Below are 14,916 nucleotides of genomic sequence, written 5' to 3'. Positions count from 1 at the left end.
CCTTTTGTTTTCCCAATCAGAACAAAAGCTTTCTTTAATCCTCATGGGTTGGTGCCCACCAATGCCAGCCTTATGGCTAGCTGCCAGTACAAACCAAGGGGCCTGGAGGGGCATAAATATGAAGCTTAAACCAGAAATTCCCCTCTCCCGGTGGATTTGCTTGACTGATGGTTCTCCATGAAAGCAGAGACCTGGCTGAGGGTGGGGGAATGGGTCAGAGATAACCAGAGGGGCCTCTGCCCTGAGAGCACCTGACTGGGTGAACCGAGATGGACAGAGGCCTTAGGTGGCCAGTCATGGTGATCCATTGGAGGTTGAGACCCCTGACCTGGCGGGTGGCCTGCCCCTGTCTTCCAGGCTGTGTGCAGAACCAACGGCTTCTACTCGCTCACCGTGCAGAACTGGTTCAGCCTCCACAAGACTGTGCAGCCGCTGGTGAAGCGGGTCTGTGACACCGACCGACTGGCCTGCAGCAAGACCTGCTTAAACTCGGCCGACATCGGCTTCGTCATCGACGGCTCCAGCAGTGTGGGGACCAGCAACTTCCGCACTGTCCTCCAGTTTGTGGCCAACCTCAGCAGGGAGTTTGAGATTTCAGACACGGACACGCGGATTGGGGCCATGCAATACACCTACGAGCAGCGGCTGGAGTTTGGGTTCGATGAGTACAGCACCAAATCTGATGTCCTCAATGCCATCAAGAGGGTGGGCTACTGGAGTGGAGGGACCAGCACAGGAGCTGCCATCCACTATGCCCTGGAGCAGCTCTTCAAGAAGTCCAAGCCCAACAAGAGGAAGCTAATGATACTCATCACCGACGGGAGGTCCTATGACGACATCCGGATACCGGCCATGCTTGCCCATCACAAGGGTAAGTGAGCTGCTCTTGCTGACCAGTCTGGGGCTGAGCAGACCTCTGGGCCTTGATGGGTTGTTTCTCTGGGCACCGGTTTTGTCTAAACCTAATAAAATGTTCACAACCCTAGGGCATTAGGGTGTAGTTCAACACCACAGGGCCCTCTGGGTAGTGAAGAAGGGTCAGGCAAGGACACGAGGGTAGTTTCCACAGCATCAAGGCCTGCGGACGCTACCCCTCTTCTTTATGTCCCACACTCACCGACACGTGATGCATTAAAGAGGAATTTGACTCCTCACTCTAATCTCCCCTGAAGACCACAAAATTGTGTTAGAAACTTGAAGAAAATGGATGTTTTAAAACAGAAGTATAATACTATCATATAAGCAATTGCTAACCAGATATTGGAGGTTTTGGGGCGGGAGACCTCAAAGAAATTTTCATTCAAAGTATTTAAAGAGATATTTCCATATGAAATTTGAAAGAGGACAACAGGAAGTTTAAAACCATGAAAAATGAGCAAAACGTTTTTTTGTAAGTGTTCAAAAAATCAGTCATATGTAATGCCTTTTGGACAAAATCTATATATAATCCTTGTTTAGAAAAGTGCCATAAAATACAAGGACAATACAAACAACCTGAGAAAACCCCTAGTGACAGTAATACTAGTAATGACAATAAAAGTAAACGGAGTCATCAGTGAACCAAAAACCTGCGGTAAGTACTGGTGAACAAGACTTACCTATTGTGCGGGAAGTTTTCGTGTGTGTGTATGCACTAAGTCTCTGCCTCCATTTAATTTGAGTTTGTTTGCAGGATTTCCCATATTCTTTAAAGCTGCTTTTAATCCTTTCTGAAACAAGGAGGGATATAAAAATAAGCCTTCAGGAACCAATATTTCTGGCTTCTGGAAAAGTAACCAGACACCAGGTTCAGACGGTCTTCCCAGTGATTTGCCCCGTAGGGAGCACTCATAACGGTGGGATGGCAGGTGGTCCACATGCCAGCAGTCACAAGGCCCTGTGGGCTCCTGTCAGCAGAGTAAGGATGGTTTATGGTTCAGAAGCAAACTGCCCAAAGTTCCAAAGTGAGTGGGCAGAGCCAGGTGGGGCAACTCTTGGTGACAAGCCCAAGAGCGTCCATCCCCAGCTTGTGTTCAGCTCCTCTTACTCATTTTTCTCGATGCCTCTCCTTAAGCCTCACCCAGAGGGTATCCTTGACCCACTGGTCAGGAGAAAGTGAAGACCTAGGATGATGTCCCAGGCACTGTCAGGGCTATCATGTTCTGGGTATCTTTAAACAACAAGGGCCAACAGATGCAAGTGACATGGAAGCCATGAGCACTGGGGTGTCCCCGAGGGTGTCCAAGCCAAGGCTGGGGGACCATCTATCAGAATTGCCAGTAGAAAGACCTCTACCGTAAGGTTGGACTGCAGGATGTGAAAAGCTAAATCTCTAATATTGGTCTTGTTGTCTTTACTTGGGCCGGGGGTGGGAGAGGGCAGCCCTTCCATCTGTGAATAGAAACAAGATCTTAGTGGGTCTAAGCCCTGTTCTGCAGCTAAACTCTTCCTGTGACCACTTGGCAGCATTTTTAAAGCCCAACCCTGACTTTTCCCAATGTGGATAATGTTCAGAGAAAAGACACTGGAAAGGTGAGAAAAGGACCTGGCAGCTTAATGAGCCACAATAGGAGAAGAGCTTAGCCCAGAACCACCTGTGGTGTGGACGGCGCTCCCATCAGCAGGAAAGGGAACCCAGAAGATGCTAGAGAAAGCCATGGCCCTGCGGGTGGCGGGGAGGCGGGGGATTGGAGCCTGGGCAGAAGCCCCTCCCCAGGCTCTGCCCGCCATCTCATGGCCATCTTGCTTATCCCACCCTGGTCAGCCTGGAGTGGGCATGGGAATAGGTCAGCACCTGCCCCAGTCAAGAAGCACACTCCGGGCAGTCTGCCGCCCCACTAAGGACAGATGCCTGCTCTCTGAATTCCTCTTCTCCCTGAGGCATCTCAGTCCATGGTTACAGCCCAAACCCTTTAATCCTACTATGTTCATTCCCCTTTGTATCTAGACACACTCCAGTCCCTCCCTTCTTAAAGAGGGAAATAATTCCCTTTGACCCCATGTTCTGGCTCGTTACCACCTGCCTCCTCTTTATCTTCATTTCTCTTTCAATCTCAGCTCACAGCAATTCACTTGGTTTCTTTGGCTTTGACTCCCTGGACACTTCTCTCTACAAGCTACGGCATCTTATGTTTCTTCTGAATTCAGTGGATACCTTTTCCCTTTCATCTCCAGTGATGCCCCTGCAGCAGTCAGCACTGTTAGCTCCTTCTTTATCTGTAAACACTTAACTTTTCTGTGGTGATGGAGCAGATGCTGGGTCGCCAGCTCTCCAGGTCCTTGTGCATGTTTTCCTGCTCTGGAAATCCTCACTGTTGGAGCCTATGGCTTATAAAGTCACCCTCAAGCCAAAAGTGATTCAGCTCCACTGGTTTTGTTTTGTTTTTTGGCCAAGGTTTGCAGCAAAGAGAGGGCTTATCCACAAGGCAGGCAGGAGAACCAGTCACAAGTCTACCTCCCCAAAGGCAAGGGGCTCAGGGCTTTACAGGATAGCAAAGGAGTGGGGCATCTGAGTGGTGGGGAGGAAAAGATATGGAATTGTTCTGTGCAGGCAGAACTAAGCTACAGGCCTCTGCATGTGTTCTAAAGGCCACTAAGTGGGCATTCACGCATGCCAGGTTGGGGGGTCAGTGGTCCTATCCAGTCTTAACCAGCTCAGCTGAACTAGACACAGCTGAGTCTCAGCTCAGCTGATTCCAAGTTTCTGGAGAACAACTCAGGCAAACATCTTATTGTTGTGGCTATGAGCCACTTGCAGGACATGCAAGTCTTAAAACAATCTTGATTAGTGAAGGCAGGTGGATTTGACTACCCGTCATTTCACTTACATTTAAAAGATCTTGAACTGGTTTTTGAGGCGGTTAAGACTCAGTTTTGCGTGACTCTACACACAGAGCAGGTGTGTGGCATGGGGTATAATCTGCAGGGCACCCAAGTTTCGCTTGTCCCAGATACCATTCCCTTGCTGTTCCTCATGAAATTCTTATCATGGATTGACTCCATTCTTCTGTTTTGTTGTTGTTTTTTTCTCCAAAGGATGGTAAACCCCTGTGAGAGAACAATTATATCAGTTTCACTGCTGCTGGCATGCAGCACATGTTCATGCTTTGGGCACATTTCTGATTTTGGATTTGGTTGCATTCAAGCACAATGGCCAACAGAGTGGCAGGAAGGCAAGGGTGGATGGCCACACTTTTCCTTGGGGACATTCACTTCATCCACCTTCTGTCCCCACAGGCGTGATCACCTATGCCATAGGTGTGGCGTGGGCTGCCCAGGATGAGCTGGACATCGTCGCCACTCACCCTGCCAGGGACCACGCCTTCTTCGTGGATGAATTTGACAACCTCTACAAAGTGGTCCCCAAGGTCATTCAGAACATCTGCACAGAGTTCAACTCACAGCCTCGGAACTGAGTTCAGAGCAGGCCAAGCACCAGCAAAAGCTGCTCTCCCGACTGACTCTGGGATGACCCCCAACACTTTTCGGGGCACATGTGGGACAGCCAGGAAGGCAGGGCTTGCAAACCACGTCTTGTTATTTTTCTTTGCTAGGGTGGTTTTTCATACTTGGAGTTAGAAAGATGATCATTAATTTGTAGGGTGAGCCAAAAAGATACCTTGCTTTGGGAATGCTGGGCATTTTACATTTTGAGAATTGTTTTTAAAATAAATATTGAGACTAGAACAAAGCACTTACCATAGGCTTACTTAGAGCTTTTGTGAGATTTTTAACATCTTTATGTCCAGTCAGAAATCTGTTAACTCTCCACAAGTTTCATTTTTGTCACAACAATATAGGAGTCGGTTATTAAATGTTTGAAAGGATTTCATGCAATCACTCTGTGTTCTGGGCAGTGGTCACAGGGTTGTGGCAGGGCCACCCCCAATCATGCCCCAGAGCACCTGCCCTGCGCCGTCCCCTGGCTCGAGGTGACAGCGCCCATGTGGGTGCAGGGACAGTGTGGCACAGCACGGCTGCCCCTGGTTTACCTTCGTCTTCTCAATTGTGGGAATCACTGTGTTCCTGCAGTGTATGGAGTAGTTGGGGAATGGCCCTGGAGGACCACACTCATTTGGCTTTTTTTTCCCATATTCTTTTTTTTTATTGGTGTATACTTGCTTTACAATGCTGTGTTGGTTTCTGCTGTACAACGAAGTGAATCTGCTATATGTATACATAAATCCCCTCCATCTTGAGCCCCCCACCCTTCAAGTGACCTGGCTTTGGAAGCAGGGCATCAGGCTGGTACAGCCGCTCTCAGCCCAAGCTGCTTGTTAGAATCATTTTAGAGTAAAACGCTCATTCCCAGGTCCCATCCCAATCTATGAAAGCTGAGTCTTTGGGACGAAAGCCGGATCACTGACAGGTCTGACGAGCTCTCTGATGATACTGAGGATGTGCTGCCAGGATGAAGAACTACAAGCTGCCTCGGAGGGTCAGTGTTAGAGCTGTTACCTGGGAGAGTCCCTGTTTATATGCCTGCTGTTCTGGGTCCCATTTAGTTTAACATTCATCTTGTATATTTCATATGTTAACTAGATACTACTATTAATAATTCCATTCAAATAAGCTGGCCTGGGTTTGACTGAACCCCACTTTTTACTTCCAAGACTTATTCATTACGATATGAAATTACATATGCGATAGGGAGCATTCAGAAGCATTCTAAATAGCTATACCCTACTTGACAAGTTATATTCTGTAAAAATGTATTTTGGAGAATGGTACTCTGAATATAGGCCAAAAGATAGTACCTGTATTAATACTTGGGGCAAAATATTTATGTAAGAAATTTTGAATCAGAAATAATATCCATTTAATAGAATTTGTGCAGAATTTACCAATCTCTCGATACCTGAGGGGTTATTGGCAATTAAAAATGTTGTGGTCTACTGAGAAAGGTGTCAATGATTTCAAATTTATTAACCATAAATTTTACTTCAAAAGCAATTGCAGACAGGTTTGTTCAAAAACTTCAAATATGACAACTAGCTTCAAAAAGGAAATTCTTCATTAAGATACCAGTGCCAGATTTAGTTAGGAAACTAATTACAGGACATAAGTACTAGGGGCGATTATTCTGCCTATTATTTTGAATGTGCAGATAATTGATATAAAGTTTTTTTCAATGTTGCTTCAATGTACACAAGTTAATTTTTTTTAAGAGAAGTCTTACTTTGGAAAACAGATTTGGAATATAATTATTTTACAGAGGCTTTAATATGAAAACCAATTTGTCATCAATAAGTAAATATTTCCAAAAATGATATAACTTAATTATTTTGGTGTTCTCTTTCATTTACTGTACCAGTTTGAAAAATAAGTTATATGGTCACCCTACCTATGCTGCTGCTGCTGCTGCTAAGTCACCTCAGTCGTGTCCGACTCTGTGTGACCCCATAGACGGCAGCCCAACAGGCTTCCCCGTCCCTGGGATTCTCCAGGCAAGAACACTGGAGTGGGTTGCCATTTCCTTCTCCAATGCATCAAAGTGAAAAGTGAAAGTGAAGTCGTGCAGTCGTGTCCGACTCTTAGCGACCCCATGGGCTGCAGCCCACCAGGCTCCTCCGTCCATGGGATTCTCCAGGCAAGAGTACTGGAGTGGGGTGCCATCACCCTACCTATAGGTATCATAATTTTGAAGATAAAAGAAACCTCTTCAGACAGGTCCATTGTTGATATGTTGTCACATACTTGAGTATATGCTGTGTGGACCACCAGAAGTGAGGCTGTTGAGGCCCTCAGAGATCACAGGGTTGTTAGAATTGTCCATGTGGATGTTCAAGTCTCAAGAGATGGTGACGGGTCAGGATGGAGAGAGAAGCAGTGAGCCAAGCTCACATGTGCCCAGGGAGGGCAGAGGAGCCCAGGAGGTTGGGAGAGGACCACAGTGACAAGGCAGGAGGGCTGAGGCCAGATTCAAGGGGGCTGGGAGCAGACCTGTCCTGACTCCAGGCCTGAGACATGTGGGGTGAGACAGCACAAGTAGCCTTGTCTCAGGAGGTGGAGGAAGAGAACCAGACTTCAGGTAAGAGCAGGCAAGAAGGCCCGGGGGGCCTCTTGGCAGCCAAGAGGAGTGGGGAGGCTGTGGTGTTGTTGGGGCTGGGTCAGGTCTGGGTTTGCACAGATCCGGTGGAGACAAGCGTCCTGGTGGTGATGGGTGCCATGTGAGACTTGCATTTAAAAGCCTCTTTACTCAACCTAATCTGTGCCCGACACCACTGGGCAAGCACTGAAATCTTAACACCAGAAACAGAACTTTGGAGACAATCTACATCAAACCCTTCAATGACACACACACACACAAAAAGAAACCCAGGCTTTAAGAGCATTGTGCAGATATAAAAGGACAGAACCAGAATTCAGATTTCTTATCTTCCAAATTCCTGATTCACTTGACTGCCTTCTGGAGGCTCAAAACCCCACCGCCTCTCCCATGCCCATCCCACAAACACACCTGCTTCTGCACACTTGGGGCCTCTGGTCCAGCCTTTGTGGAGCGCTCTGGGTCCTGCAGACACGAGCCAGTCTCCTAAATCAACTCGATCGTTCATTCCGAGGTCTCAGCAGAGAACTTCTGTGCCCTTTCTCCTCCAAATCAACCAAAACAAGTGGAAGTGTCTGGGCAGCCTCTCTGGATGTAGCGATGTCTAACCTCTACTCAACTGGCCCACCTGTTGGGAGTTAAGGGTCTTTGCGGTTTCTTGGTCATATGTTTTGCAACAAGGCTCTGCTAAAAATTTTCAAACAAATTGACAAGGTTCAGATATTTTTTGTTTCTCTGGGCTCTTTAATCCCTTTGATCAGGACAAAACCTCCATGAAGCAAGTTTCCCAGCATAATCTCAGGGGGACCGGCATGGTTTTATAAACAAGATGATGCTTCTGTGGTCAAGGATTTTCCAGCCTGAAAGAGGAATTTCCAGAAAATAATGTTATTTTTCAGTCACAATCCTAAGAAAAGTTCTCCCCCTGGTTACCAATATGTAAATGTAGTAAGTAGGAAATATGCTTGAAATGAATTCAATTACTTTAGAAAGAGATATTTATTTAACTAATGGCTTTGAAGAATTCACAGTCCAGTGAGAAACCCCACGGAAATGAACAATTAAAATGATAAAATTAATATCATGGGATTATGCACAAAGCACATGACTGGTGATTGCGAACAACCTCCTGAGAGAAATAATCGTGAAGTGTTTAATAATTAGTGTGTGCTGCATGCTGGGCACTGTTCTAAGGACTTCACATGTATTAACTCACCCATCCCTATGATTTATGGCAAGAAGTACTATTATTCTTCTCACTTTACAGATCATGTAGCTGAAATATGAAGATGTCAAGTAACTTGCCCAAGGTCATAGGGCTGGGAGAGGCAGATCTGGGAATTAAACCCAAATGGCTGCATAGGGGGTTCTCTAGTAAGCTTGAGAATTTAAAATTTATGTATAATTATGCTAAGTGTGTGCTCAGGATCTCTTAAATGTACAAAGTGAGGAGTCTGTTAAACATCCAGTGCAAACTGTACTTCCCCCCATCACTCCTCCTGCTTCTCTGGATAGCCACCTGCTTTCACTTAAGCTAGGTGATTATAATCTACAGTCCATAGTCCCTGTAGCTCCCTGAACACACTGGGCTTCCCATCCTTTAATAAACTCCTAGCCATCCTTCAAGTCTCAGTCCAAATGCCATCTCCTCTTTGGAGCCTTCCCTGACTTGGCCAGGTAGACTTGGGCTCTCTGGATACACAGTCCCGACCCACCTGTTTTCCAGTGACCTCCTTGTCCCTTTTCCTTAGGGGACACAATTCACACATACATCATCAAGGACATGGAATACAGGGGATGAGAACTCTGAATCTAAGTCACCTGAGAGTTCTAACCCCTAATACAATAACATTGGTAGAACGGGAGGCAGAGATTTTTCAGAAAGAAATGGGATATGGTGGCAAGAGAGAGGATCTACTTCCATGCAGGCTCAGCACTCTTTTGAACCCTTCTTAGGTTCATTACTGTCTGTTACAATCACTGCCTTTCTAGGGTATCTACTCATAGGGAAACTATTCCTCACCTTACACTCTTATTTTTCCCACAGAAATGAAAATCCCACTTTCTGTTTACCTTCCTGAGTTTCATTCAGTAAATGTGTTTTAAGCACCTATTATGTGTCAGGCATTGTGACAGCCACTGGGATACAAAGATTAATAAGACCTGGTCCCTGTCTGAGATGCTTAGGGAGGTGAGGAGGCTTGGAACAGTGTGAAATACAGAGAAACAGCCTGAAACTTGAGGCCGAGGCAGGGGTGTCGGGAAAAAGGCTGGAGGGAGAGGCAGGGGCCAGGTCAGAGCCAGGGGGCTGTGTTGGTTCAAGTTCTCTCCGGTGCAAGTAACAGAAACTCAACTTACAGTAGCCCAAGCAAAGAGGGGATTTGGGGAAGGAAAATGCAAGAACTCAGGAACTCCAAGGTCAGGCAGACAGCAGAGTCTCAGAAAGGAGAGGGAGGACAAGAGAAGGACTGGAAAATCAGGTAGTCCTTTCACTCTCCTCTAGGACGAGCTTCATCTGGAAATTGTTGAACAGCCCTGCAGGTTGGGAACTGAGTGGCGCTGTCCACACGTTAAGGACGGACCTCTCGATGCGGCCCCCTTCAGCAGGGCCCCCCAGCACCCCAAGCTGACACAGCGGGCTGCGGAGGAGCATTCACATCGTTTTGTCCGATCACCTTACAGTTAGTAAACTTTCGAGGTTCCTTGATTGTCTTGAATGCTTACAAATGAATGCCCACGAGTTCTTGAGTTTGGAAAACCAAATGCACGCTGAGTAATAGTCTTCCAGTTCTGTAGTCTCCCTCTGTTTTGCTTAGAAGTTTTATCCAAGAAAACCCATAACTGTCAAAGACTCCTTTTCACGTCTCTTGGCCTCAATGGCTACAAAATATTACTTGTTTATAGGCCATTAGCCATTGAAAACTGTTCAGATCATCAGGGAAGCTGAACTGCTGCCTCTGGGATCCACCTCTATTCTTAGTACGAAGATGTAATTGAGGAGAAAAGTACTCTTTAAATAACCATCTACATGGCAAACAAGATTGAAAGATTGCAATTTCAATGAAGGCTTTGCTTTTTTTCTTTCTCTCTCTCTTTTTTTTAATGTTCTGTAATTGAAAAATACTGAGCTTAACTTTATTCCTGCCATTCCTCTCACACTAACTGGGCCCACAGGCAATAAGCTGCCCAAGTAAGCAAATACTATACTTGGCTTGGCAGCTGAGACTTTCATATAAAAAATACAATTCCAGCTGAATAGCTCCTTTCTGAGACTCCTCTAGTTTCACACTTGGTTGAGGTGAGCAGGGTGTATTCAGGTTAATGGCAAATCGGAATCTGGGTTCTCAACAAAGAGCCTTTACATGACTGCCCAGGGCACAGAAACTGCAAGACTCTGGAAGCCATGGAAACTGTGCAAACATCAAAACAAGACCCGAAGTCAATTTAATTGTTGTTGGTCTGACATTCCCAAGGCATCTGTAAACCTGTATCTTGATATTATGATAGCGATTTTTCCCCCCAATTATCCTAATACTCTACAAGTTCTCCTTGAAATCATAGTGAAAGGGAGTTTCTTTTCAATCTCAGTAGGGAGGTTGTGTGGCATTTGAAAGCCAAAGAGGGAACAGGGACAAGTTGAAGGTTACAAACCGCTGTGGAAATGACTGTCTAAGATACGCACCAAGCAAAATAAATGAGCAGACACAGTTTTCTAAATGGCAAAGTGGCAGTGTAATTGGTTTTCTCCTAAGAGAATACATTCATTGAACAGGGGACAAGGCAGTGTGGAAACTCCAGGGGATCTTTCCAGCTCCTCTGACCTAAATGCAAGGCCTGGAACACCCACATGCCTGCTCTTACCTACAGAGAGAAGGCATTCTCCCAAAGTGGAAAACCAACCCTTTCATCCCGGAGTCGCTCTAATCCTGGACAGTTAGCAGAGATCTCTGGAAGCAAAATACCAGTGGAGCCATGGCAGCCTCAGTGGAGAGCTGCCCACAGGGGAGCCGGCAAGACGTTGGCAAGGCCACAGGCTTGTTCGTGAGCAGATCTGGGGCATCCGACAGAGACCTTTCCCTGCCTCCACCCAGATACTTGGTCCTGCAGTTTATCAGGGAGGACCAGCCAACACCCCTGGGGAGTTATCGTGACAGGGCTTCGTTTGCACTCAGGCTGAGGAGGCCTAGAGAAATTCAGTGACGAGGTTAAAATCAATCCTAGACATCAGTTATGCAGTCCCAATGTTCTGTGAAAGGTGCTGGAAGTTGTGTGTCACTGAGAACACACACAACTCTATTTTCTACTCTGCAGCCTCAAATCCAAGATCTCGGGAGACTGGATTGTTACTTGAAGTCCTAAGTTGCCTTTTGCCTATATGTCCCTTTTTGTGTTTCTCTGATTATTATGCAGGCAATTACACACCAGCTCAGATGATGTTAGTCCATCTGCTCACAGGTTCTTAAACACAGATTAAGTGGCAGGTACTACACATGCCCCAGGCAGCTGAGTGGGCAGTGTGGAGCCTCCCTCAAACTTTTCCTTTTAAAGAGAAGGTATTTGGTTAATGAACTGTTTTGATTTCAAGGGATTCTGGACATTTATTAAAACTAAGTATTTAAGAAGCAAGTGGCTCTAAGAAATTTTCTCTAACCAAACTCTGTATCTGGGGATAATCTCCTTAGGTGAAAGGCAGTAGGAAAAGGGCTGTGCCGGGCACCCTGGCGACCTTGCACACCTCCACACAGACCCCGTGGCCAGGCTCGGGTCAGGCTGCCCCACGTCTGGTTGCAATGCCCTGAGACCACCTCGGGAATATAGCAAGGTGGGTAGTTTGTGAGGAGTTGTCACACCACTCTGTCCACCTCTCCATCATGTAGGAGGTGTTCACAAAACATTCTTTGCAGTCAAGGACGTTCCACCTTAGGGTGCAGCTGCAGCCTATAAAGTGGATTCACTGCCCCCTGGAATTGGTGGTGGTGGTTTAGTTGCTAAATCACGTCCGACTCTTGTGACCCAACTCTGTGGACTGTAGCCTGCCAGGCTCCTCTGCCTATGGGATTCTGCCCAGGCAAGAATACTGGAGTGGGTTGCCATTCCCTTCTCTAGTGAATCTTCCTGATCCAGGAATCAAATCCATGTCTCCTGCACTGCAGGTGGTTTCTTTACCACTGAGCCACTGAGAGCTCCCCTGCAATGACTCATGTTGCCTGTCATCCAGGCCCTTTGGCTCTGATGCTGTCCTTGGGACAAGGGGGCTGACTGTGGAGTAAACCAACCTAATCCACTTGGGTCCTTTGTGTCCTTACCTGCCAAACCTATTGCCCCCTGGTCATGGCAGTGACCCCTGTTGTTTGGGACTGCCTGGCCACTTTACAGCATCTGCTTTTCCCCAATGCCCTGGGAAGCCCTCCCTACCATAGCACTGACCCCCATGAGACTTCTGAATGCCCCTCATCCCACACATCCACGGAAATGCCAAGTCATAACCCTGTCACCTGTCCCAGCTGTGATGACCTGCCAGTGATTGGGAAACTCTTTATTAAGGAGCAAACGGCAGAACAAAGAATCCCCTCTTTGGACCCATGCCACACCTGCACTGGCAGCCTTTGGGCTGGGGTAGTGCTTAGGTGTTGCCTGGGCAGATCAGGTAGGAGTCACTGCCTGAAGAACCCTATGCAGAAAAAACCTGAGGTCAAGGCCATTAGAGAAAGCAATACTAAAAGCGACTCTTGCTGCGTGTCATGGGAGAGAAATGGGGCGGTGTGGGCTGCAGCAGCTGGGGTTCACCCTTCTCAGTGGTTGAAGGAGCAAGGCTGCGCCTTGACAAAGCACACTTGGGGAACTAAAAGGGAGCTTTCTTAACTTTTCCTCCTGAATATAGCTTTGCCTATAAATTCTCGTCAGTAATCTATTTTCTGGAAAAAATTAGGAATGGAGAAAATTAGTTTTACTTTAGTTTGACTCCTTTTCTAAGGAGGTTTCTAAATAAATCACCTGGAAACATTCAGATTATGAAGGTTTCTAAAAACAAGAGGTCTTTGTAATGTGTTGCTTTTGGTTAACAGGTCCAGAACTCTCCACAGTGAAGTTTCTCCCTGTGGGCCAGGCCCTATTTGCAGCTGCCCGATGTTGGCAGGGTGGGGATGAGGAGGAAGGGAGTGGAGAAGCTGGCTGTCCTGAGGGTCTTTGTGCCTGGCACTATCTCTGAGGGACTTAATTGGAATAATAGATGTAAAGGCACCATTTTCAGAGGGAAAAATAGAGATGAGACTTGTCCCAGAGTCACACATCTGGATAAATGGCAGGTTTAAATCCAAGTTTTCTCAGGAAAAAAAAATGATTTAAGCAAATAGAGTATGATTTCAGTAAATGCAATAAAGTTATGCAGCAATATTTTGGGGGAAACAACAAATCATTTAAGGTTTTCTCCTCACAGAAGAAAACAGAAATAAGCCAGGGAATAAATTTAAGTGAAGCTATGAATTAAAGAAGCAAGCAAAGTGCAAAAGAGAATAAACCATGCTACCTTTCATGTAAGGAGTATGGAAGAAAAGAGAAAACTGTATGGAACAGAGCCCATGACTTACTCATCTTTTTACATTCCGAGTACTCTCCAGTGATAATTTTGATCATCTGCTTGATGGTGCTGTTTTTAGAAGCTAAATGATTAAATATTGATTTGACTGAAAAACACTACTTCATTGGCTTGGGATATTCATCATGACCTTAGATTCCTGAATTATACTGCCTTTATTGAACATCTGAAACTTATTTTATATAAATGTTCTTCATAAATTTTCTTCAAATGTCAGGATTAAGAGAATAGACATATTTGTTCCTGAATGTCTACCCTATTCACTGATGATCAATTTAGATTCTCTGTTCAAGCAAGAATAAACATGGTAAATGGTCTATTCCTCCCCTCCCCCCGCCAGAAAAAAAGTGAACCTATGAAGTAGGTTCAAATTTATAAATTCTGAATAACGGGGGTTGAAAGAAGGAAGCTGCAAGTATAGAATTAGTTAAAGCAGTACTGTTTTAAAATCTTCAAATACAGTATATATGTAAACTTTTCAAATGACTAATTCAAAACAACTTTCCTGGGAAAACAAAGAAATCCTGTGCTTTTTCCTCACGGAAGAACACATTGGGTCTTATTTTGGAAACTGATTATTAGCACATAGGAGTACAGATATTTTACCCAGAGATCTCTCTTGTCATTTTTCCTGGGTGGGAGGTGGTGTTGCAAGACCTCTCCTTGATCCATTTGGGCAGGAGTTTGTCTGGAGAATCAGCCAGAAGAGCTTTCCTTTTATTTGTCTTCTCAAGAAAATCAGCTGTTTCCACCATTGGCTTTCTCTTGTGTTTTTATGCTTTATATTTTATTGATTTCTGCTCTTATTTTTATCTTTCCCTTCGTTCTTCTTTGGGTTTACTTTACTTTCTTTGTTTTGTTTCTTAATGTGAAAGCTGAGCTCATCAAATTGAGAGCTTTCTTCTTTTCACATACAGGAGTTCAGTGCTATAAAAACTTCCCTTTAAGCACTCTTTAGTTGCATCCTACAAATTCTGGTAGGTTTTCATTTTCCTTCAGTTCAAAACACTTTCCCCCCAATATTTTAAAATAAACTTTAAGCTTCAGGTTCACAACAAAATTGAACAAAAAGTACAAAGATTTCCTCTATATCCCTAGTCTCCCCTCCACAAACAGACTCCCCCACCAACATCCCCCACCAGAGTGGTACATTTATTAAAATAGATGTGCCTACATTAACACATCCTTATTACCCAAAGCTCATAGTTTACATTAAGGTTCACTCTTGGTATTCTACATTCTGTGGGTTTTGACAAATGTATGGCAGGTACCTACCATTACAATATCATACAAA

General features: G+C 45.4%; 1 protein-coding gene across 2 annotated transcripts in view; it reads left to right on the top strand.

Annotated features, from left to right (window-relative positions):
- The window catches only part of VIT (vitrin), a 125,032-nt gene extending 118,779 nt beyond the window's left edge, over nt 1-6,253 (top strand). For both annotated transcript variants that reach the window (XM_070379737.1, XM_005901911.3), the window contains 2 exons: nt 358-871; nt 4,216-6,253. In XM_070379737.1, the coding sequence (XP_070235838.1) occupies nt 358-871; nt 4,216-4,394 (693 nt within the window). In that variant the 3' untranslated portion in view covers nt 4,395-6,253. The remainder of the gene's footprint in view (nt 1-357; nt 872-4,215) is intronic.
- Nucleotides 6,254-14,916: the final 8,663 nt, after the last annotated feature.

Source organism: Bos mutus, chromosome 11 (assembly GCF_027580195.1).
Source record: "Bos mutus isolate GX-2022 chromosome 11, NWIPB_WYAK_1.1, whole genome shotgun sequence".
Classification (NCBI taxonomy): Eukaryota; Metazoa; Chordata; class Mammalia; order Artiodactyla; family Bovidae; genus Bos; species Bos mutus.
The sequence above is the reverse complement of the archived record's forward strand: the minus strand, read 5'-3'. Positions and strand labels throughout refer to the sequence as shown.